Consider the following 25,757-nt stretch of genomic DNA (forward strand, 5'->3'; position numbering starts at 1 on the left):
GATGATTTATAGAGGGTGCTGTGTTGAAGCCACTGTGCCTCCATCTTGGCACTCCCCACCATTGTAAAAAATATTTTGGAAGTTATAGAAATGCATTTATTAATGTCTACATTAGTTTTAGCCACATTTATTCTATTACAGACACATTCATGCATACATTTAAATTATATTATGTGAGCTAAAAATAAAAACGAAAAAATCTCACATATATACAACTACAACAAAAATGTCCTTGAAACATTTAATATAAATACTGTAGAATTCCATTCATTCCTATGGAGGACTGCTCCTACTGGGGAGTGGCAATATGACCAACCGGTGGCATCAAAGCCTCTCAATGGCCAATACATACTGTAGCATCAGCAATCCAGGGTTTACATACATAATTAGATCTGTTATATTTCATAAAATCTGACTAACCCAGTGCACTGACTGCTATTAATTCAATCTGATGGTGTTTGCATCTTTAGGAAAAATACAAATAATGTTCATTTTGGAACACTGACAAGTAGAGAGCATATCAAATATCAAACTCAAAACAAATTGTGGGGGGGCTTAGTCTTAGTTGTCCACTCAGGCCCACCCGTGCCTGCTCCCCTGCTTTAGCTACTGTATGTAAACAGGAAGCAGGTGAGCGACACATGATAGTGTGGTTTCGTGAGGCTGTGCGCTTATGTAAAACATGGATCATGATTTATTCCATTTCAAAAATGGGATATCCAACCAGCGTAGGATGCTGCCTTGAAGTCTGAGGGCACATCCCCTTCATTATCAACACATCGTGCAAACAACATCAAAAGAACCTTTCCAGACTATGACGTCTGGAGGATTTTGAGAGTTAGGTGTTAGCCAGACTAGCTGTAGCTTGGGCAGTCTCATGGTTGTGTTGCTAGTGTAGAGGTGTCTATGTTGGCAGGAGACTGGGTAGGTGGTGGAACAGTTGAGGACTCTGTAGACTCTGTGTTGTCTTCTTCTGTGTTCCTCTGAGGGTCTGTGATGTTAGGGTTAGGGTCAGGCTCTGTGAGGTCTGCTTCAAACCCTGGGTTAATCTGACCGTGAGAATGCCTCTTCTGGACCTCCTCAAAGATCTGGAGCACCTGGCAGAGACAAACACACAGAATATTACAGACATTATACAGACAGACACACAGAACATTACAGACATTATACAGACAGACACACACATAAGCGACACAGGCAGACACACGACCCCCCCCCTCAAAAAAATGGGGGGTCTCAAATTAGAATAGTAGAAAACAAGGTGCAATTTCAAAATGTGGTTGTGCATCAGCAGTTTTCCTCTTGTTATGTCAGTCACTGACAGTCACTCAGTTAACACATGTCAGCAAACAATTTTTAGATTGGTAAGTTAGTCTAGCCAACCATCTAAACTTGTAGTAATCATGTCCCAATTACAGACAGAGCACAAAGTGCACGTTCCCAGGGGCCCTGACCTCCAGAGGGCCCCCATTGATTTTGTTAGTCACTCTCACTCAGATTTCATATTAACATGGCGTAAGTCATGGCAAAATGTGTACAATTGCAGGAAAATAGCTGTAAAACTTCAAATTTGTCTCTTCGCCCCATGGCAAAATGTGTAGAATTGCAGAAAACTTGCTTTAAAACTGAAACATTTGTCTCTTCGCCCCATGGCAAAATGTGTAGAATTGCAGGAAAATAGCTGTAAAACTTCAAATTTGTCTCTTCGCCCCATGGCAAAATGTGTAGAATTGCAGAAAACTTGCTTTAAAACTGAAACATTTTCTCTTCGCCCCATGGCAAAATGTGTAGAATTGCAGGAAATTAACTTTAAAACTTAAATGTTTTCTCTCCGACGACAAGAAGGCGGGGCCCACTAAAATGTTTTGCACGCGAGGGTTTTGCGGGGGCCCCCAACCAAGAGCCGGCCCAGCATGCACGCCCATACACACACACACCCACACACAACACAACAACCATTACATACAGGACATGAGGTGGTGTTACTGTCATGTCATGTTAACGGTCGGTGCTTCAGGTTGGTGTCAGTTTTGAGGTTCTTGTCATGTTAGCCGCCTTGTTTTTACCTGAGACTTGGGAATGAGGCCCACTCGGAAGAATCCAATATGGCCGCTGTCTATCTTGGTGCAGTCAACTACAGTGGAGGCGATGTTCTCTGGGGACGGGCCGTCACACAACACACCATCCACCTAGACAGACGGACGGACGGATGGACAGACAGACAGACAGACAGACAGACAGACAGACAGACAGACAGACAGACAGACAGACAGACAGACAGACAGACAGACAGACAGACAGACAGACAGACAGACAGACAGACAGACAGACAGACAGTGAGTGAGAAAATCACAATCTTTTTTTACATTTCCAAATGTGGTTTTGACTCAATTGAACTATGATATGTCTGTGTATCTATTTCACCTTGTCTCCCAGCTTGGCATACACCTGGTTGTGGTGTGTGGTGTCTGCTTCTCCTGTGGGGTTGGCTGATGTCACAGCAATAGGACCCACCTACAGAACAGAACATAATATTATCTGGCAACAATGGCAAGCATCCATTTAGATACTGTATAATGTATGTAGGGACTCCCGAGTGGCGCAGAGGTCTAAGCCACTGCATCTCAGTGCAAGAGGCGTCACTGCAGTCCCTGGTTCGTTTCCAGGCTGCATCACATCCGGCCGTGATTGGGAGTTCCATAGGGTGGCGCACAATTGGCCCAGCGTTGTCCGGGTTTGGCCGGGGTAGGCCGTCATTGTAAATAATAATTTGTTCTTAACTGACTTGCCTAGATAATATAAAGGTTAAATAAAAAATATAAATAAATGTAATGTAGTATCTATGTACTACAACCCTGGTCCTAGAAAGCTACAGGGTGTGGAGGCTTTTGTAATTAAGCCGTGATCGTACCAGGTTAATGAGGTGTGCTGCTACAGCACAATCAGGGTCAGGGATAGAGGTCAGTGGTCATGGTTAGGGTTCGTACCAGGTTGATAAGATGAGTAGCTACTGCACAGTCTGGGTTCCTGATAGCGATGCTCCGAGGGGTTCCGATGTGTTTAGCTGATTCCCCCAGACCAAACATCTCCATCCATGGACCTGATGAGGGAAGACAGGAGATACTCATCATAATAACTAACATACACTACACAACACTACATACACATGCACACACACACACACACAACCCCTCCTTCCCTATATACACACTCACACAGTGTTAATAACCCACCCCTGGCTATGACCATGCTGATAGAGGAGGGCCATGCTGCGCTCATGAAGTCCCAGAGCAGGGCAGACAGGAGGGATCTGACCGGTTCTAACTGGTTTATAGAGGACACCCATAGAGACATGGGCCGGTCCTGAGCCTGCTGCTTACACCTGCACAGGGAGAGACAAGTATAATATGTTATTAACATGCTGCTTACACCTGCAGCACACAGGGAGAGACGAGTAGAATATGTTATTAACATGCTGCTTACACCTGCAGCACACAGGGAGAGACAGGTAGAATAAGTTATTAACATGCTGCTTACACCTGCAGCACACAGGGAGAGACGAGTAGAATATGTTATTAACATGCTGCTTACACCTGCAGCACACAGGGAGAGACGAGTAGAATATGTTATTAACATGCTGCTTACACCTGCAGCACACAGGGAGAGACAGGTAGAATAAGTTATTAACATGCTGCTTACACCTGCAGCACACAGGGAGAGACAGGTAGAATATGTTATTAACATGCTGCTTACACCTGCAGCACACAGGGAGAGACAGGTAGAATATGTTATTAACATGCTGCTTACACCTGCAGCACACAGGGAGAGACAGGTAGAATATGTTATTAACATGCTGCTTACACCTGCAGCACACAGGGAGAGACAGGTAGAATATGTTATTAACATGCTGCTTACACCTGCAGCACACAGGGAGAGACAGGTAGAATATGTTATTAACATGCTGCTTACACCTGCAGCACACAGGGAGAGACGAGTAGAATATGTTATTAACATGCTGCTTACACCTGCAGCACACAGGGAGAGACAGGTAGAATATGTTATTAACATGCTGCTTACACCTGCAGCACACAGGGAGAGACAGGTAGAATATGTTATTAACAGGGTTGGGGAGTAACGGTTTACATATAATCCGTTACATGTAAGGGATTACAAAAAAAAGTTACTGTAATCCGTTACATTACCAGCAAAAATATTGTAATCAGATTACAGATACTTTTGAAAAACGAAATGATTACTTTGAGGATTACATTTAAATTCAGACATTATGTTTGCGGAAAAAAATCTTTGACACTTCTGTTTTCTCAATGACATTCAAATCAGCATTGAAAAAAGGCGCAAGTTTAAGTTTGTTCCACCGGAGTGAGTCTGACCACAAGTCAGAGACCACTATGATGACACACCAAATGGGTTTGGATCGCTGGAAAAGAGCAGGAACAGGCTTTTGTAGGCTACAGTCCAAGCTATGTCTTCCAATGGTGCGACTGCTGTCGACATCCAAAGATTATCCAACTTGAATAAACGCTTGGAGGAGAAGATGACAGCAGTGTTGTAGTCTACGGAGATCACTTATTATTGATATCTACATAACGCATTGATGTGAATCACACTGCTGCTCTCTCATTTAGCTATTTGCATTTTACAGATTGTGGTTGTTGTGGATGGCTAATCCATAGGCCTAATGGACACATGCTCAAACTCGCACACTTTTGATAGACTTAAAGGGACAATCTGTTGTTGCTACATTCTTTTTTGGGCGGCCCAGTACCTAACTGGGGCCAAGCTTCCTGACATCCAAGACCTATATACTAGGCAGTGTCAGAGGAAAGCCCCAAAAATTGTCAAAGATTCCAGTCACCCAAGTCATAGACTGTTCTCTCTGCTACCGCACAGCAAGCGGTACCAAAAGGCTCCTTAACAGCTTCTACCCCCAAGCCATAAGACTACTGAACAACTGATCAAATGGCCACCCGGACTATTTACATTGACCCCCCCTCCCGCCTTTTGTTTTTACACTGCTGCTACTTGTGTGTTTATTATCTATACATAGTCACTTTACAAATTACCTCAACTAACCTGTACCCCCGCACATTGACTCGGTACCGGTACCCCCTGTATATAGCCTCGTTATTGTTATGTACATTTCCTGTGTTACTTTTTGTTTGATTGATTTAATTATTTTTACTTCAGTTTATTACATAAATATTTTATTAACTGCATTGTTGGTTAAGGTCTTTTCCCAGCATGAAGCATGAGAGAATGCCAAGAGTGTGCAAAGCTGTCATCAAGGCAAAGAGTGGCCACTTTAAAGAATCTCAATATAAAACATATTTTGATTGGTTTAACACTTTTTTGGTTACTACATGATTCCAAATGTGTTATTTCCTAGTAAAAATATCAAAAACCCTGGAATGAGTTGGTGTGTCCAAACTTTTGACTTGTACTGTATATCCATTGATTCTTAAATAATATAACTTATAACTCTTGATCTTAGCTCAACTGTCACACTCCATGAGAACCTAAAATATTAGCTTGTTTTTCTCCAATGTTTGTAAACATTGTAAACGTAAACAAACCCTGTATAGCCTCATAACATGGTTAAAACAATAATTTTGATATGATGGATGATCAGTCCTTGCATCCATAGCTGTCTATTAATCTGAGAGTGGTTACATTTCTCCAGGCCCATCCCTCTGCTTTTTACCAAAACAGAGGCTGGCGGCCATATTGTTATCGTTTCATCTGTGGACTTGTCCTTTAAACAGTTGCATGTGATCAAGTTATCAAAGTGTCACCAACAAAAAGGTAAACAATAGGCCTATTGCAAATGCAGTATATACTGACTTGCCTAGTTAAATAAAGGTTAAATAAAAATGTGTTTAAAAAGAATGTAATATGGTATTCATTTTTCACATGTAAATAATATTTTCAGTAGTGCTCAAAGCATGCCCTTCCAAGAGCACAGCATTTATTTTTCAAATCAATGAGCCCAAGTGCAAGTGCTAGTTAAGTGGTCGAGGTGGGGAGGAGGATTATTTAGGATACTGTTTGAAGAGGTAGGATTTCAGATGTTTTCGGAAGATGGGTGTTGGGGGGAGGACAGAGAAGAGCTTGGCCTGGGCTGTGCGGGAGCTGGGGGGTGGGGGGGCCAACGGACCTGAGGTGGCAGAACGGAGTGCTCAGGTTGGAGTGTAGGGTTTCAGTGTGAAGGTAGGGAGGGGCATATCCTCTTGCTGTTCCGTAGGTAAGCACCATGGTCTTGTAGGGGATGCAAGCTTCAACTGGAAGCCAGTGGAGTGTGCGGAGGAGCGGGGTGAAATGAGAGAACTTGAAAACCAGGCAGGCTGCAGTGTTCTGGATAAGTTGCAGGGGTTTGATGGCACAAGCAGGGAGCCCAGCCAACAGTGAGTTGCAGTAGTCCAGACGGGAGAGGACAAGAGCCTGGATTAGGACCTGCGCCACTTCCTGAGGTAAGGTCGTACTCTAAGGATGTTGTAGAGCATAAACCTGCAGGAGCGGGTCAATGCGTTGATGTTTGCAGTGAACGACAGGGCGTTGTCCAGGGTCACGCCAAGGTTCTTTGCGCTATGGGAGGGCGACACCGTGGAGTTGTCAACCGTGATGAAGAGGTCTTTGAGCGGGATGTGTCTCAAGGGAGGGAGGAAGAGCAGGTCCACCTTGTCAAGGTTGAGCTTGAGGTGGTGGGCCGACATGCAAGTTGAGATATCTGCCAGGCACGCAGAGATGCGTGTCGCCACCTGGGTGTCAGAAGGGGGGAAGGAGAAAAGTAGTTGAGGGTCATCCACAACATGTTGCTTACACCTTCAGCACAGGGAGAGACAAGGAGAATAGTTAGTTTAAATGCAGTATGATAGCCTGGTCCTTGATCTGTTTGAACTGTCTTGGTCGTGACAGAGGAGTTGGCGAGACAACTAAAATAGATCTGGGACCAGTCTACCACTATGAAGCATTGTGAGTACAAAGTTTATTCATTTAATCTAATGAAATTATCTTTTACAATGTACGTATAACGACCTAGTATGCAGTGTAATTGAAACTCACTTGTAGGCCTTTTCCACAGCGTCCGGTCTGTTACAAGCTGCCACCAGCACATAGACCGTGTCAGTGGGCATCCCACATATACCTCCACTCTTCATGATCTCTGGAGACACAGAGGGATAGGGAGAGTTGGGTTGAGACACATCAATAACCCAACTAAATAAAGACCTAAAGAACTTGCAATGAAGTGATCCTGTCAGCCTCAACACACACACACAAATATACACACACAGCCTGTTATTCATAGTGTTTTCATGAGAATGATGCACTAGACTAGACCAATGGTTGTCATGGTTCTGAAGAGCTACTGGGTGTGCAGATTTGCTGTTTCAGCCCAGCACTGAGACCCTGCATTCTGCTCACCAGGACTTTGAATCAGGTGTGTTAGTACTGGAATGAAGCAAAACCCTGCACCCACAGTATTTCACCAGGAGCAGAGTTGGTGACCAGTTCTTTGTCTCAGATTGCACCCTATGCCCTTTAACATAAAGCACTACTTTAAATTAGTGCACTAGATAGAGAAAAGGGTGCCCTTTGGGACTGAGCCCAGGATAGGTACCCCCTTATGTTTCACCTGCTATCTGGTGGACGGCCGTGGCTTTGCGTGCGGGGACATGAAGACAGATGTCCTTCCCTCCTCCTCCCGTCCCACTCAGCCTGACTAACGCCCGTCCCAGGGGCAACTGGGGGGTCAGGAAGGTCAGGCTGAACAGACCAGACAGGAAACAGTAGAATGACATCAGGCCAAACACGATCGACACCCCGATGTCATACCCATAAGGCAGTGCTCCCATGGCGTCCAGGAGGAAGGAGATGATAATGAGGTGAAAGGTCGCGGCATAGACAACCCAGGCTACGCTCAGGAACAGCGCTCCTACCGTCACCAGACTGTTGAACAACAGGAAGCTGATGATGCCGACCGCTACGCTGAAGCCTCGGGTGTCACCGTAGAGACCGCCGTACCGCGTCAGCCCCCAGATGGACCACATGACACCGTACAGGACAAACGCCATGCTCTCAAGGGTCTTACCTACCGGAAATGTACACATTTGTATTTGTATTTATTATGGATCCCCATTAGCTGCTGCTTTCCTGGGGTCCAGCAAAATTAAAGCAGTTTATACAATTTTAAAACATTACAATACATTCACAGATTTCACAAAACACTGTGTGCCCTCAGGCCGCTACTCCACCACAACCACATATCTACAGTACTAAATCCATGTGTATGTATGTATATGTAACCGATGTGAAATGGCTAGCTAGTTAGCGGGGTGCGCACTAATAGCGTTTCAATCGGTGAAGTCACTCGCTCTGAGACCTTGAAGTAGTTGTTCCCCTTGCTCTGCAAGGGCCGCGGCTTTTGTGGAGCGATGGGTAACGATGATTCGAGGGTGGATGTTAGGGGCGTGGAGAGGGACGGAAGGTATACTGTTACATATAGCGCGTATGTTATCGCGTGTGTGTGTGTGTGTACAGTATGCATGTGTCTGTGCCAATGTTTGTGTTACTTCACAGTCTCCGCTGTTCCATAAGGTGTTTCTTTATCTGTTATTTAAATCTAATTTTACTGCTTGCGTCAGTTACTTGATGTGGAATAGAGTTCCATGTAGTCATGGCTCTATGTAGTAATGGTCATAGTCTATTCTGGACTAGGGGACTGTGAAGAGATCTCTTGTGGCATGTCTTGTGGGGTATGCAAGGGTGTCCAAACTGTGTGCCAGTAGTTTAGACAGACAGCTCGGTGCATTCAACATGTCAATACCTCTCAAAAATAAAAGTAGTGATGAAGTTAATCTCTCCTCCACTTTCAGCCAGGAGAGATTGACATGCATATTATTAATATTAGCTGTCTGTGTACATCCAAGGGCCAGCCGTGCTGCCCTGTACTGAGCCAATTGTAATTTTCCTAAGTCCTTTTTTGTGGCACCTGACCACACGACTGAACAGTAGTCAAGGTGCGACAAAACTAGGACCTGTACGATCTGCTTTGTTGATAGTGCTGTTAAGAAGGTAGAGTAGCGCTTTATAGACAGATTTCTTCCCATCTTAGCTACTACTGCATCAATATGTTTTGACCATGACAGTTTACAATCTAGTATTACTCCAAGCAGTTTAGTCATCTCAACTTGCTCAATTTCCACATTATTTATTTCAAGATTTAGTTGAGGTTTAGGGTTTAGTGAGTGTTTTGTTCCAAATACAATGCTTTTAGTTTTAGAAAAATTGAGGGCTAACTTATTCCTTGCCACCCACTCTGAAACTAACTGCAGCTCTTTGTTGAGTGTTGCAGTCATTTCTGAAAAAATCAAGGGGCCTAAACAGCTACCCTGTGGAATTCCTGATTCTAACTGGATTATGTTTCAGAGGCTTCCATTAAAGAACACCCTCTGTGTTTGTTAGACAAGTAACTCTTTATCCACATTATAGCAGGGGGTGTAAAGCCATAACACATAAGTTTTTCCAGAAGCAGACTATGATCAATAATGTCAAAAGCTGCACTGAAGTCTAACAAGACAGCACCCACAACCATTTTATTATCAATTTCTCTCAGCCCATCATCAGTCATTTGTGTAAGTGCTGTGCTTGTTGAGTGTCCTTCCCTATAAGCATGCTGAAATTCTGTTCTCAATTTGTTTATTGTGAAATAGCATTGTATCTGGTGAAACATATTTTTCCCCAGAAGTTTACTAAGGGTTGGTAACAGGCTGATTGGTCGGCTATTTGAGCCAGTAAAGGGGGCTTTACTATTCTTGGGTAGCGGAATGGCTTTTGCTTACCCTCCAGGCCTGAGGGCACACGCTTTCAAGTAGGCTTAAATTGAAGATGTGGCAAATAGGAGAGGCAATATTGTCCGCTATTATCCTCAGTAATTTTCCATCTAGATTGTCAGACCCTGGTGGCTTGTCATTGTTGATAGACAACAATTATTTCACCTCTTCCACATTGATTTTATGGAATTCAAAAGTACAATTCTTGTCTTTCATAATTTGGTCCGATATACTTGGATGTGTAGTGTCAGCGTTTGTTGCTGACATGTCATCCCTAAGTTTGCTTATCTTGCCAATGAAAAAGTAATTAAAGTAGTTTGCAATATCAGTGGGCTTTGTGATGAATGAGCCATCTGATTCAATGAATGAAGAAGGCGAGCTGGCTTTTCCCCCCAAAATTTTATTTAAGGTGCCCCAAAGCTTTTTACTATCATTCTTTATATAATGTATATTTGTTTCATTGTGTAGTTTCTTTTCTTTTGTTTAGTCACATGATTTCTCAATTTGCAGTACGTTTGCCAATCAGTTGGGCTGCCAGACTTAATTGCCATACCCCTCTCTCATCCCTCTCAACCACACAATTTTAAAATCCTCATCAATCCAAGGGGATTTAACTGTTTTTCCAGTCATTTTCTTAATGGGTGTGTGCTTATTAGTAACTGGAATAAGTAGTTTCAAAAATGCGTCAAGTGCAGCATCTGGTTGCTCCTCATGACACACCACAGACCAGCAGCTATTCTTTACATCATCAACATATGAATCACTACAAAACTTCTTGTATGACCTCTTATACACTATATTAGGCCCAGCCTTTGGAACTTTGGTTTCCTAGATATGGCTATTATATTGTGATCACTACATCCTATGGATTTTGATACTGCTTTAAAGCAAATATCTGCAGCCTTAGTAAAAATGTGATCAATACATGTTGATTTAATTCCTGTGCTGTTTGTAACTACCCTGGTAGGTTGACTGACAACCTGATCCAGGTTGCAGGAACTGGTTACAGTTTGAAGTTTTTTCCTGAGTGGGCAGCTTGATGATAGCCAGTAAATATTTAAAGGTGCCCCAAAGCTTTTTACTATCATTCTTTATATAATGTATATTTGTTTCATTGTGTAGTTTCTTTTCTTTTGTTTAGTCACATGATTTCTCAATTTGCAGTACGTTTGCCAATCAGTTGGGCTGCCAGACTTAATTGCCATACCCCTCTCTCATCCCTCTCAACCACACAATTTTAAAATCCTCATCAATCCAAGGGGATTTAACTGTTTTTCCAGTCATTTTCTTAATGGGTGTGTGCTTATTAGTAACTGGAATAAGTAGTTTCAAAAATGCGTCAAGTGCAGCATCTGGTTGCTCCTCATGACACACCACAGACCAGCAGCTATTCTTTACATCATCAACATATGAATCACTACAAAACTTCTTGTATGACCTCTTATACACTATATTAGGCCCAGCCTTTGGAACTTTGGTTTCCTAGATATGGCTATTATATTGTGATCACTACATCCTATGGATTTTGATACTGCTTTAAAGCAAATATCTGCAGCCTTAGTAAAAATGTGATCAATACATGTTGATTTAATTCCTGTGCTGTTTGTAACTACCCTGGTAGGTTGACTGACAACCTGATCCAGGTTGCAGGAACTGGTTACAGTTTGAAGTTTTTTCCTGAGTGGGCAGCTTGATGATAGCCAGTAAATATTTAAATCACCCAGAAAATCTACTTCTCTGTTGATATCACATACATTATCAAGCATTTCACACATATTATCCAGATACTGACTGTTAACACTTGGTGGTCTATAGCAGCTTCCCACCAGAATGGGCTTCAGGTGAGGCAGATGAACCTGTAGCCATATTACTTCAACAGTATTTAACATTAGATCGTCTCTAAGCTTTACAGGAATGTGGTTCTGAAAATAGACCGCAACACCGCCTCCGTTGGCATTTATCTATTTTCGGTAGATGTTATAACCATGTATTTCTACCACTGACTTCATGGACCTTGTTTCTTAGGATATATATGTTCATATGGGCTATTTTGAGCACTTTTCTGGGTTGCTTGATTGTTTTTAATGCTTTACTGGGAAGTTTATCAGAGGTAGACTTACTCATGTCATTTACATTGGAGCTGATAGTGCAAGGTGAGCTGCATAAAGTGGTCTTCCTACTTTTGCACATCGCCTCAGTGCTAACAGTGTAACTCTGGTTTATAGGCTCATGATTACTGCTTACAATAGCTGTAGGATAAACAGATGTACTCGGTGCAATTAGGGGTACATAAATTAAATTACTTACATTGTGTTTGCCAACGCCCCTAAGATCATGTACATTTGATGAAACATTGTGACGACTCATTGTCACAACGGTAGAGATTAACTGAGATGGTCTTACACATTAAATGTTGGATATACAATAATTACAAATTGTAACACGTAAAAAATGCATTCTACGACCTCATCTTCGCTTTCACAAACACCTGAAAAGCTAGTTTGGATAGAGTGCATTTTTACTAATTCCTAAATACAACATTAGAATTGCAAATGGAATGTGTTCATCTTGTGTGAAACCTCCATGGTTAAGGTCTTACCACGGGAGAAGGCCACGGAGCCGACCAGCAGCTGGAGGACGCCGCCTGCCACCACAGCCCAGGGCAGGACCAGCACGCCCAGCGGGGCCCGGTCCCCCATGGACGCCGTGATGGAGAAGACAGCGAGGACAGAGCAGGCGTGACCTAACACCTCTGCGTCAGCATACCTGGAGTAGCCCAGGTAGGGAGCTTGACTGTGTCTGTCGTGGGGGCGGAGAGTCAGGCCGCTGACACGCGTCACCAGGGCCTTGAACACGCCCTCCCCCGTAGGAATCCTTTTGGCCGAGACGTTGTTGTAGGAGGTAACTAGTAACATTACGGCTGACACAACAAAGATGGCCGCCTGGACGCCCTGCGCCCCAGACTGGAAGGAGAGGGAGGGCTGGGCTGCGAGGGCGATAGTATACGCCACGTAGAACAGCTGGTAGAGACCCTCAGCTAGACTCTTCTGACAGCTGAACAGAGCCAGGATGAAGAATAGAACAGCAAAGACGACGGGAAAGGGGATGGGGGAGGAGGGGTGGATGGAGTAGGCTGTTAGGAGAGCACTGTAGCCCTCAGCAAAGCGCAGGATGGAGGTGAAGCCGTAGAAGGTGGCGGTCAGGGAGTCCATGGATCTGTAGGAGAGGACACACACAACTAGCTGGAATACAGCAGCCGTCCAAAGCCAGGGGACGTGACCAGGGGTGAGCTGAGGAACCACAGCCAGTAGGGGGCAGGCTATTACACTAGCAGACAGCAGATTCATCACCAGGCCTACAGGCACCACGTCGTTACAGTCCTCTGGAGCTCTGACCCCTGAACCCTGACACCCTGCCCTTCTTCTCAGCCCCGTACCAGGAGCCTCCACCCTTCCCTGGGTGATAAAGGAGAGCAGGCGGCCACAGCCGAAGTACGCCCCCACCAGAGTGACCAGCAGGTAGCAGGCGGCGGTGGCAGACTGGCCAAACCCCGGGGAGGAGAGGCCGGCGATCTGGTGCCCACAGGCCAGGCTGATAGACAGGGAGATGATTAACAGGACCACCTACAATACAACAAAACAACTTTATTTTCCATACGTTACAGCAAACAATGTAAAATGTGTCTTCTATTCAATTCCAAACCCCATTCAAATTGATAGACAGCTAGCTAGCTAGCTATATAGATAGAAAGATACAGATGTATGATCCTAATTTAATCACTCTGTTGTTGCTGCGAATTTTTCTGCACAACAGGATTCACCTAACTTCACTGAAAACCTGCATCAACACTTGGTTATATATCAGTTTTTCTCAATCGCTTTGGCTCAGTTCTCGAATGACAATTTTTTTCAAAACAATAAGTTCAAATCTCTGAACAATTAGTTTCTTGCTCACACCAGATTTTAATTTTGCATTCATTTAAGCAAATTGCCGGTGTTTTGGCACGTGTGCAAAAGAGTAAGTACAATTGTCTACAATTTGCACAATAACTACATGCACATGGCTGATCTGTCACGTTCCTGACCTTATTTCCTTTGTTTAGTCTTTGGTTAGTTGGTCAGGACGTGAGCTGGGTGGGTATATTCTATGTTTTGTGTTTCATTGGTTTAGGTGTGTCTTATTGGCCTGATTTGGTTCTCAATCAGAGGCAGGTGTTTTACGTTGTCTCTGATTGGGAACCATATTAAGGTAGGCTGTTTTCACTGTTTGTTTGTGGGTGATTGTTCCTGTTCGTGCGTTCATTATTTTTTCTATGTTCACTAGTTCAGGATTGTAGCGTCGTTGGTTTCGTTCTGTTTATTGTTTTGTTCGTATTGAAGAGTATTCAAATAAATATGGATACATACCACGCTGCGATTTGGTCCTCCTCTCTTCCACATTACGACGATCGTTACAGAATCACCCGCCAAACTCGGACCAAGCAGCGTGGTAAGTGGCAGCAGCAGCAGCAGCAGCAGGAGCAGCGATGTCAGGAGGAATGGACTTGGGAAGACGAACTGGACGGTAAGGGACCCTGGGTTCAAGCTGGAGAGTATCGCCGCCCTCGTGAAGAGCTGGAGGCAGCTAAAGCCGAGAGGCGGTGGTATGAGGAGGCAGCACGGAAGCGAGGCTGGAAGCCTGAGAGTCAGCCCCAAAAATTTCTTGGGGGGTGGCTAAAGGGGAGTGTGGCGAAGTCAGGTAGGAGACCTGCGCCAACTCCCCGTGCTTACCGTGGAGAGCGAGAGTACGGGCAGACACCGTGTTATGCGGAAAAGCGCACGGTGTCTCCTGTACGTGTGCTTAGCCCGGTGCGGTACATTCCAGCTCCAAGTATCGGCCGGGCTAGAGTGGGCATCGAGCCAGGTGCCATGAAGCCGGCTCAACGTATCTGGTCTCCAGTGCGTCTCCTCGGGCCGGTGTTCATGGCACCAGGCTTACGCATGGTGTCCCCGGTTCGCCAGCACAGCCCAGTACGGGCTATTCCACCTCGCCGCACTGGCCTGGCTACGGGGAGCATTCAACCAGGTAAGGTTGGGCAGGCTCGGTGCTTAAGAGCTCCTGTACGCCTTCACGGTCCGGTATATCCGGCGCCACCTCCTCGCCCCAGCCCAGTACCACCAGTTCCGGCACCACGCACCAAGCCTCCTGTGCGTCTCCAGAGGCCAGAGTCTGCTGTCTGCCCAGCGCCACCTGCGCTGCCTGTCTGCCCAGCGTCGCCTGCGCTGCCCGTCTGCCCAGCGCCGCCTGCACTGCCCGTCTGCCCAGCGCCGTCTGAGCTGTCCGTCTGCCCAGCACCGCCTGCGCTGCCCGTCTGCCCAGTGCCATCTGAGCTGCCCGTCTGTCCTGAGCCTTCAAAGCCGCCCGTCTGTCCTGAGCCTTCAAAGCCGCCAGTCTGTCCTGAGCCTTCAGAGCAGTCCGTCAGTCAGGAGCCGCTAGAGCCGTCCGTCAGTCAGCAGCCGCTAGAGCCGTCTGTCAGGAGCCGCCAGAGCCGCCCGCCAAACAGGAGCTGCCAGAGCCGCCCGCCAGACAGGAGCTGCCAGGGCCGTCAGTCAGCCAGGAGCTGCCAGAGCCGTCAGCCAGCCAGGACCTGCCAGAGCCGTCAGTCAGCCAGGACCTGCCAGAGCCGCCAGCCAACCAGGACCTGCCAGAGCCGTCAGTCAGCCAGGACCTGCCAGAGCCGTCAGTCAGCCAGGACCTGCGAGAGCCGTCAGTCAGCCAGGACCTGCCAGAGCCGTCAGTCAGCCAGGACCTGCCAGAGCCGTCAGTCAGCCAGGACCTGCCAGAGTCGTCAGTCAGCCAGGAGCTGCCAGAGCTGCCTGTCACGCCAGCGATGCCGGAATTGCTCCTTAGTCCGGAGCTGCCCCTCAGTCCGGAGCTGCCCCTCAGTCCGGAGCTGCCCCTCAGTCCAGAGCTGCCCCTCAGTCCAGAGGCGCCCATCAGTACAGTGGGGTTATTTTGGTGGGTCGTCATTAGGAGGAGGCCACGGAAGCGGGGATTAACTATGGTGGAGTGGGGGCCACGTCCAGCGCCAGAGCCACCACCGTGGACAGATGCCCACCCAGACCCTCCCCTATAGGTTCAGGTTTTGCGGCCGGAGTCCGCACCTTGGGGGGGGGGGGGGGGGGGGGGGGGTACTGTCACGTTCCTGACCTTATTTCCTTTGTTTAGTCTTTGTTTAGTTGGTCAGGACGTGAGCTGGGTGGGTATATTCTATGTTTTGTGTTTCATTGGTTTAGGTGTCTTATTGACCTGATATGGCCCGTCTGCCCAGCGCCATCTGAGCTGCCCGTCTGTCCTGAGCCTTCAAAGCCGCCCGTCTGTCCTGAGCCTTCAGAGCCGCCCGTCTGTCCTGAGCCTTCAGAGCCGTCCGTCAGTCAGCAGCCGCTAGAGCCGTCCGTCAGTCAGGAGCCGCCAGAGCCGCCCGCCAGTCAGGAGCCGCCAGAGCCGCCCGCCAGACAGGAGCTGCCAGAGCCGCCCGCCAGACAGGAGCTGCCAGAGCCGTCAGTCAGCCAGGACCTGCCAGAGCCGTCAGCCAGCCAGGAGCTGCCAGAGCCCAGCCAGGAGCTGCCAGAGCCGTCAGCCAGCCAGGATCTGCCAGAGCCGTCAGCCAGCCAGGAGCTGCCAGAGCCGTCAGCCAGCCAGGAGCTGCCAGAGCCGTCAGTCAGCCAGGACCTGCCAGAGCCGTCAGCCAGCCAGGACCTGCCAGAGCCGTCAGTCAGCCAGGACCTGCCAGAGCCGCCAGCCAGCCAGGACCTGCCAGAGCCGTCAGTCAGCCAGGACCTGCCAGAGCCGTCAGTCAGCCAGGACCTGCCAGAGTCGTCAGTCAGCCAGGAGCTGCCAGAGCTGCCTGTCACGCCGGCGATGCCGGAATTGCTCCTTAGTCCGGAGCTGCCCCTCAGTCCGGAGCTGCCCCTCAGTCCGGAGCTGCCCCTCAGTCCAGAGGCGCCCAGAGGCGCCCCTGCAGTGATCACAGGCGATCACTGCAGGGGACGGTTGCGCCACGCAAGGAGATCTTGCATTGCAAGGGAAAACATCAGATGTGATGTTGACGAAAATCTCTTGCCAGACCAACAAGAGCGACAGGATGTCCACCAAGAAGATGGGAACTTGTAGTGTTACGTACTGTGAGGAGGTACAAAAACCGCATGTTTTTTCATTGTTGCAGGTTTTTGGGAGGGGGGTATCATTTTGTGGCTAATTTTCTGTTCACTATATATGACTTTACATGTAAGAAATATGTAAAAATGGACATGCAAATGTGAATTTTCTGTTACACATTTGTATGAAAACAGTACATTTTTGTATATCCTTTTTCTGTGTACTACAGTATTGTACAGTATTGACTTTTCCCAGTAAACTTTTCCCTGCTGTTGAAATGAATAACTAAAAAGCTCAGTGTGAGACACAATAGCATTCAGCTAGATGAAACTGACTTTCTGGTATAGTACAGTAAGCAGTCAGTGTCAACCAAAAAGTTTAACAAAACTGAAATTTGTATATAACAAACGTTTCCAGGGTTGACTGCCATGGTGAAAAAACATTGAAACATTTTGAGCAGTACGGCACACAGAATGACAAAACATTTCATTTTGGTGGCATGGGCCAGTTTACCGACACAATAACTAGGTTTTGAAGCATGAGTTAAATGTCTTGGGTGAGTTACTACATTTTTCAGACATGCAATAGAGTTGTGATGTCCCATAAAACAGTTGTGACAATTGCACTTACAGTTCAGAGAATGTTAAGACGGTTTCAAAAAATGAGCCAAAGCGATTGAGGAAAACAAACAATACTGCACTTTTCATGCAGCCTAATGTTGGCCAGCTAATAGCCTAACCACTGATAAAGGAACACTACATCGGCGGAACAGTGTGAATGGACTAAATGTTAAAATCCTGATGCTGCAGTATTATTTCCCTGCAACAAAACTGGTCAAATTAAGAGTGTACATCTGTAGATAGATATGTAGATAGATACGATAGATACTGTAGATAATTACACACACCTCTCTCTGGAGGACAGATACTGTAGCCAGTATGAGGAAGGCCAGGGTGAAGGCTGCTAGGCCAGGGACCAAAGAGGACCTCAGCTCTGTAGTCCCCACCAACCCCTCCCCAACGAGCAGGTAGACCAGTCCAGACCCACACCACAGGGCTGACACGGTCAGACACACACTGGAGAACAACTGGGACTGGGACAGGCTGCGACGCACCCCTAGCGGGAGGGAGGCAGGGAGGGAGGAAGGGAAAAACATTTGTTTATCTCGTGCTGATATCACGTTCAAATACAATGAAATCATGAATGCATGCCATAGTCCACGTTAGCATAGTTAATGGTGCTCCGCCATTTCCTGGATGCTAAAATTCTAATTGTTCGCCTAATATTTGTTTATATGACAAAACAAGAAATGTATAGTGTAGAGAATCATTGTACCATCTAAACCGCTGTGAAATATATGTTCAATATATTGCATTTAAAGCTGTTTGAAACTGGTGAACAAAACCCGAAAGAAAAAGACGCAACAACGAAACTTAAGAAATGGAAGCATAGAAATAGTGCACATAGAAAGGGTAACAGAGTATGGTTAGGATTTATATGAGTAATAAACAGTAGGTAGGCTACCAGAGTAGGCCAAGAGGGCAGCGATGATCAGCAGCAGCACCCCCAGTGCAGTATGGGGGATGAAGTCTTTGTCAGGAGAGCTGCCATAGTTATTCACCAACAGCAGCAGAGAACCTGTAGGAGAAACCAACAGAAAAAACACAAGGTAAATGCACAGCTGGCTTTAGACCAGACCAACTCAGAAAAAAAGCCAATTGTTTGACAAGAACCCATGAACACAGCTCCAAGTTTCTGTACCGCAACTTGACTGACGTACCTGACCACTTTCACTCAAATCCACGATGTTGGAGCAAACATGTTGCCTCATGATTGGTCAACGTGCACACAATTAGTAGCCTATGGTCGAGTTCCTGACCGACTACATGCGCAGGCATTGTATTGCATTCAAACTTCGGTTGGCTAGGCTACCTAGGCCTTTTCAATCAAAAATTATTGACAGGAATAATTAAATCAACTAGAAGTGATGACATACAGTACCAGTCAAAAAGTTTTTCTTTATTTTACTATTTTCTACATTGTAGAATAATAGTGAAGACATCAAAACTATGAAATGGAATCATGTAGTAACAAAAAAGTGTTAAACAATTCAAAACATATTTTATATTTGAGATTCTTCAAAGTAGCCACCTTTGCCTTCATGACAGCTTGCACACTCTTGGCATTCTCTCAACCAGCTTCTTGAGGAGTGCTTTTCCAACAATCTTGAATGAGTTCCCACATATGCTGAGCACTTGTTGGCTGCTTTCCTTCACTCTGCAGTCCAACTCATCCCAAACCATCTTATTAATTGGGTTAAGGTCATCTGATGCAGCACTCCATCACTCTCCTTCTTGGTAAAATAGCCCTTACACAGCCTGGAGGTGTGTTGGGTCATTGTCCTGTTGAAAAATAAATGATAGTCCCACTAAGCGCAAACCAGATGGAATGGCGTATCGCTGCAGAATGCTGTGGTAGCCATGCTGGTTAAGTGTGTCTTGAATTCTAAATGAATCACCGACAGTGTCACCAGCAAAGCACCCCACACCATCACACCTCTTCCCCCATGTTTCATGGTGGGAACCACACACGCAGAGATCATCCGTTCACCTACTCTGCATCTCACAAAGACACGGCGTTTGGAACCAAAAAATCTTACATTTGGACTCATCAGACCAAATGACAGATGTCTAATGGCCTTTGTTCGTGTTTCTTGGCCCAAGCAAGTCTCTTCTTATTATTGGTGTCCTTTAGTAGTGGTTTCTTTGCAGCAATTCGACCACGAAGGCCTGATTCATTCAGTCTCCTCTTAACAGTTGATGTTGAGATGTGTCTGTTACTAGAACTCTGTGAAGCATTTATTTGGGCTGCAATTTCTGAGGCTGTTAACTCTAATGAACTTATCCTCTGCAGCAGAGGTAACTCTGGGTCTTCCTTTCCTGTGGCGGTCCTCATGAGAGCCAGTTTCATCATAGCGCTTGATGGTTTTTGCAACTGCACTTCAAGAAACTTTCAAAGTTCTTGAAATGTTCCCGGATTGACTGACCTTCATGTCTTAAAGTAATGATGGACTGTCGTTTCTCTTTGCTTATTTGAGCTGTTCTTGCCATAATATGGACTTGGTATTTTACCAAATAGGGCTATCTTCTGTTTACCAACCCTACCCTATCACAACACATCTGATTGGCTCAAACGCATTAAGAAGGAAAGAAATTCCGCAAATTAACTTTTAACAAGGTACACCTTGTTGAAATGCATTCCAGGTGACTACCTCATGAAGCTGCTTGAGAGAATGCCAAGCGTGTGCAAATCTGTTATCAAGGCAAACTTTGAAGAATCTCAAATATAAAATATATTTTGATTTGGTTAACACTTTTTTGGTTACTACATGATTCCATGTGTGTTATTTCATAGTTTTGATGTCTTCACTATTGTTCTACAATTCAGAAAATAGTAAGAATAAAGAAAAACCCTGGAATGAGTAGGTGTGTCCAAACTTTTGACTGGTACTGTAGGTTAAACTGTGTTAATGCACCTGTAATCTTTTAATTACAGATTTATATAAGTCTATGATGCAGCCCTGTTAGTTCTATTGTCTAATCGCAGTTGTCTCTGTGTCTGTGTAATGTTAACCCCTGTTAGTCTTGTTTTAAAATGTTATACATATGAACGAGTACATCAAGTACTTCAGACAGAGTTTTCACTCTCCCAGGGCCAGGAGTTTTTCCAGGAGTTGTTTTATTACTATGTGACCTGGTTAGAAAAACTCTGGCCCTATAATTTCCAAAATAAACCCTTTTACAACTGATTACTCACTATGTCATACCCTACACAGGGATTGTCACACAACACAATGCCACAGATGTCTCAAGTTTTGAGGGAGCCTGCAATTGGCATGCTGACTGCAGGAATTTCCACCAGAGCTGTTACCAGAGAATGTAATGTTCATTTCTCTACCATAAGCTGCCTCCAACGTTGTTTTAGAGAATTTGGCAGTACGTCCAACAAGCCTCACAACCACAGACCACGTGTAACCACACCACTCCAGGACCTCCACATCCGGCCTCTTCACCAGCGGGATCGTCTGTAACCAGCCACCCGGCAGCTGATGAAACTGGGGGTTTGCACAACCAAAGAATTTCAGACAGTGTGTATGGCATTGTGTGGGCGAGCGGTTTGCTGATGTCAACGTTGTGAACAGAGTGCCCCATGGTGGTGGTGGGGTTATGGTATGGGCAGGCATAAGTTACGGACAACAAACACAATTGCATTTTATCGATGGCAATTTTTATGCACAGAGATACCGTAACGAGATCCTGAGGCCCATTGTCGTGCCATTCATCCGCCGCCATCACATCACCTCACCTAACGCCACTCAGACTCTCGAGTGGCGCAGCAGTCTAAGGCACTGCATCTCAGTGCTAGAGGCATCACTACAGACACCCTGGTTCGAATCCAGGCTGTATCATAACCAGCCGTGATTGGGAGTCCCATAGGGAGGCGCACAATTGGCCCAGCGTCGTCCGAGTTTGGCCGGTGTAGGCAGCATGCAATGACATTCTACACGATTCTGTGCTTTCATTGTAAATAAGAATTTGTTCTTAACTGACTTGCCTAGTTAAATAAAGGTTAAATGAAAAAAATATGTATGTTTCAGCATTATACTGCACAGACCCCTGTTGTAAGAACCTGTACACAATTCCTGGAAGCTGAAAATTAACTAGATCTTCCATGGCCTGCATACTCACCATACATTTCGCCCATTGAGCATGTTTGGGATGCTCTGCATCGACATCTACAACAGCGTGCTCCAGTTCCCGACAATATCCAGAAACTTGGCACAGACATTGAAGAGGAGTGAGACAACATTCCACAGGCCACAATTGACAGCCTCATCAACTCCACAGTATGCAAAGGAGATGTGTCGCGCTGCATGAGGCAAATGGTGGTCAAATAAATAATGACTGGTTTTCTGATCCGCTCTACCTTTTTGTTAAGGTATCTGTGACCAAAAGATACATACACTATATATATATAAAACTATGTGAACACCCCTTCAAATTAGTGGATTCGGCTATTTCAGCCACACCTGTTGCTGACAGGTGTCTAAAATCGAGCACACAGCCATGCAATCTCCATAGACAAACATTGGCAGTAGAATGGCCTTACTGAAGAGCTCAGTGACTTTCAACGTGGCGCAGTCATAGGATGCCACCTTTCCAACAAGTCAGTTTATAAAATGTCTGCCCTGCTAGAACTGCCCCGGTCAACTGTAAGTGTTGTTATTGTGAAGTGGAAACGTCTAGGAGCAACAACAGCTCAGCCGTAAAGTGGTAGGCCACACAAGCTCACAGAACGGGACAGCCAAGTGCTGAAGCGCGTAGTGCATAAAAATTGTCTGTCCTCGGTTGCAACACTCACTACCGAGTTCCAAACTGCCTCTGGAAGCAATGTCAGCACAATAATTGTTCATCGGGAGCTTCATGAAATGGGTTTCCATGGCCGAGCAGCCACACACAAGCCTAAGATCACCATGCGCAATGCCAAGTGTCGGCTGTAGTGGTGTAAAGCTTGTCACCATTGAACTCTGGAACAGTGGAAACGCGTTCTACGGAGTGATGAATCACGCTACACCATCTAGCAGGCCGACGGATGAATCTGGGTTTGGCAAATGCCAGGAAAACACCACCTGTCCGAATGCATAGTGCCAACTGTAAAGTTTGGTGGATGATGAATAATGGTCTGGGGCTGTTGTTCATGGTTCAGGCTCCTTAGTTCCAGTGAAGGGAAATCTTAACGTTACAGCTTACAATGACATTCTACACAATTCTGTGCTTTCAACTTTGTGGCAACAGTTTGGTGAAGGCCCTTTCCTGTTTCGGCATGACAATCCCCCGTGCACAAAGCGAGGTCTATACAGAAATGGTTTGTCGAGATCGGTGTGGAAGAACTTGACTGGCCTGCACAGAGCCCTGACCTCAACTCCATCGAACACCTTTGGGATGAATTGAAACACAGATTGCGAGCCAGGCCTAATCGCTCAACATCAGTGCCCAACCTCACTAATGCTCTTGTGGCTGAATGGAAGCAAGTCTCAGTAGCAATGTTCCAACATCTAGTGGAAAGCCTTCCCTGAAGAGTGGAGGCTGTTATATCAGCTAAGGCGGGACCAACTCCATATTAATGCCCATGATTTTGGAATGAGATGTTCAACGAGCAGTGTCCACATACTGTACTTTTGGTCATGTAGTGTATCTGTATTCCCAGTCATGTGAAATCCATAAATTAGGGCCTAACTAACTTTTTAAATTGACTGATTTCCTTATATGAACTGTAACTCAGTAAAATCTTTGAAATTGTTGCATGTTGCATTTATATCAGTAAAATCTTTGAAATTGTTGCATGTTGCATTTATATTTTTGGTTCAGTGTATGTTTTCTACAAACCTTCCAGAGAGGCCATAAGTAATGGCAGTCAAAATTCAGTATCATATCAAACTGTTATTTCCTGATAGCTGCTGGTTGAAAATACAATCAACACAGGATGTCTTAATCAGCGGGTTTAGTATACGTTAATAAACCAGTTCCCAACCTCTCTGCTAATAACAGCTAGTTTTCAGGTTAATCTACATTTCCCTCCCATTAGGCTCTTCTTCTCTGGTGGATTGATCACACTGTGGTTAATGCACCGCTTTGTTGCCCTTCCACTCCCCACTCAACATTTTTGCATGAGAATAGTTTTTTTTTATCCCTTTAATGGAAAACTATTACAGTAAGGTACTTAATTGTTGCCCAGAGATTATTTGATATTGAGATAAATTATTTTTATACAGCTGCATTGGGCCTTTGAAATTCAGGAGATTAATTTTAAATGCTAAAAATACAATCTAGTGGGATGAGCCGACTACGCCTCTGCTCCTATTTATTTCAGCGAAACCTGGGCGTGGTTTGCACTCCAGCGTAGCAGGTAAGGAGAGTATAGCTCCAAGTCCTATGTTAGTCTACTGGAATTGTTTGCTGATCAGTTATTTCTTTTATTTTTTTAATCACCTGCCCAATGCGGCATCCCCCAGAGCAGGCTCAACTTGCCCGGCTGCCAGAAATGCCAGAAATTGTCCATCACTTACTTAACAATGCGGTTTAACCAGAAAGCTCCGTTTTATGTTTACTGGAATTCTTTAGTTGTATTGTTTTCAGTAATAAAAAAATCACCTGGGGCAACTTTAGAGCAAGCTCAACTTTCCAAATGCCCAGTTTACTTGCCCCAGGCAATAGGACAACTCTTAAAGTCCCTGAAACAACTAGGCTCAGTAGTTTTACCTGTTTACCATCAGAAGAAAAAAAATCGCCCACTCTGGGACCTGTGGTGCCACCTCTGTTCATGTCTCTCATTAAGCCATTTTGAGAAAACCAAATAAAATAATAAGCGAATTAATGAATCATCTACATTCATGTATACTATAATACATATACTATCGTCGCTGTCTGATGAAAACCTCGTATTTCCAAAACAGAAACTTTTTTGGATTTTCCCATTAATAACAAACAAGTAATTTTTTTACTTCAAGAAACTATTTTGAATAAATGTTCTTGGTCCTAGAGTCATGAAATGTTCAGAGTTACTTCTTCAAATAAATGTACAAAAATTTGAATTGCAAAAATGGAGTTCATCAGACAGCGACTATATAAACCTTCACAAAACAATGTGTGATCACAATATGAGACATATTAGGATAATCCAAATAAAACGAAAAATAACAACAAATAAAAGTTCCCACTCCTTTTCTTAACGAATATGATTCGATTATCGATCAATGAACTATTATGAAGTCGTCAATAGTCGGTTATCCATGCTAGGTATTGTTTTATGATAAACGTCTCATAGCTCAATAAATTCAATAATGTATCACAAAACAGGACTACTTCTTTAGACGGTTTAAGGCTATATAAAAACAAATAGAAATGATCAGTCAGAATTCAGAATCTTCATCTAGACTTACCGCCGGAGATCCCGAGGATGCCCACGGAGAAATGCAGCGACTCCAGCTCAGCCATCACCAGAGCATCTGATGCACGCGCCACGGAGCGCTGAGGTTATAAATACATTTCCGGTTTTCTTACGTCACTCTCTACCTATTACAGGACACTACCGGAGGATAGTCGGGAAAGTTACATCATAAACAACAACACCGGGACAACAACAGAGCCTTTTGTCAGAACTTCTGCCTCGTGAAATGAGTTGTATTTTCCAATGTCGTACACTCATGGATATGCACATCGGTGCACGCCTATCTTGTAGCCTGATGTTGGACATGCATTAAATAAACCGACATTTCAAAGCTAGTCACATCCTTCTTATCTATGAAAATTATGAACATCTGAAATTGCAGAAATTTCCCCATGACACCTTTTTTTAATATGGTCTTTTAAAGGGGCAATCTGCGATTACTACATCCATTTTTGGACTTTTAAATTAATGATAGCCATATAGCCATTGATTCTTCAGGAATATAGGCTAACTTATACATGTTTTATACGTTTTAATTCAGCTGTAACCCCATCAAAACCAAGAATCAATGCTTGTTTTTCTCTATTGTTTGTAAACAATCTAATTGAAGAGTTCATTCCAAAACTCTATTTATACATTTTCAGAAATGTTGATAAATGAGCTTTTATTGTTTGAAGAAATTATGAAAGAGATTGGTGTATTTTTTCACTATCTAATCATGGCATGGGGTTGTTCAATGACAGGCATATACTGTATTTGTTTAAA

The 25,757-nt window shown here is 44.9% G+C and overlaps 1 protein-coding gene across 1 annotated transcript; it reads right to left on the bottom strand.

Moving 5' to 3' along the window:
• Window positions 1-875: 875 nt before the first annotated feature.
• On the bottom strand, window positions 876-25,039 carry si:ch211-153b23.4 (uncharacterized protein LOC335392 homolog). The gene is made up of 11 exons (XM_038961729.1): window positions 24,985-25,039; window positions 18,510-18,623; window positions 17,893-18,101; window positions 12,448-13,471; window positions 7,652-8,107; window positions 7,081-7,180; window positions 3,234-3,382; window positions 2,988-3,100; window positions 2,425-2,514; window positions 2,067-2,189; window positions 876-1,097 (listed from the first exon to the last, which is right to left on the bottom strand). Exons 1-11 carry the CDS (start codon window positions 25,037-25,039, stop codon window positions 876-878), a joined length of 2,655 nt encoding a protein of 884 aa, XP_038817657.1.
• Window positions 25,040-25,757: the final 718 nt, after the last annotated feature.

Source organism: Salvelinus namaycush, chromosome 23 (genome assembly GCF_016432855.1).
Source record: "Salvelinus namaycush isolate Seneca chromosome 23, SaNama_1.0, whole genome shotgun sequence".
Taxonomy (NCBI): domain Eukaryota; kingdom Metazoa; phylum Chordata; class Actinopteri; order Salmoniformes; family Salmonidae; genus Salvelinus; species Salvelinus namaycush.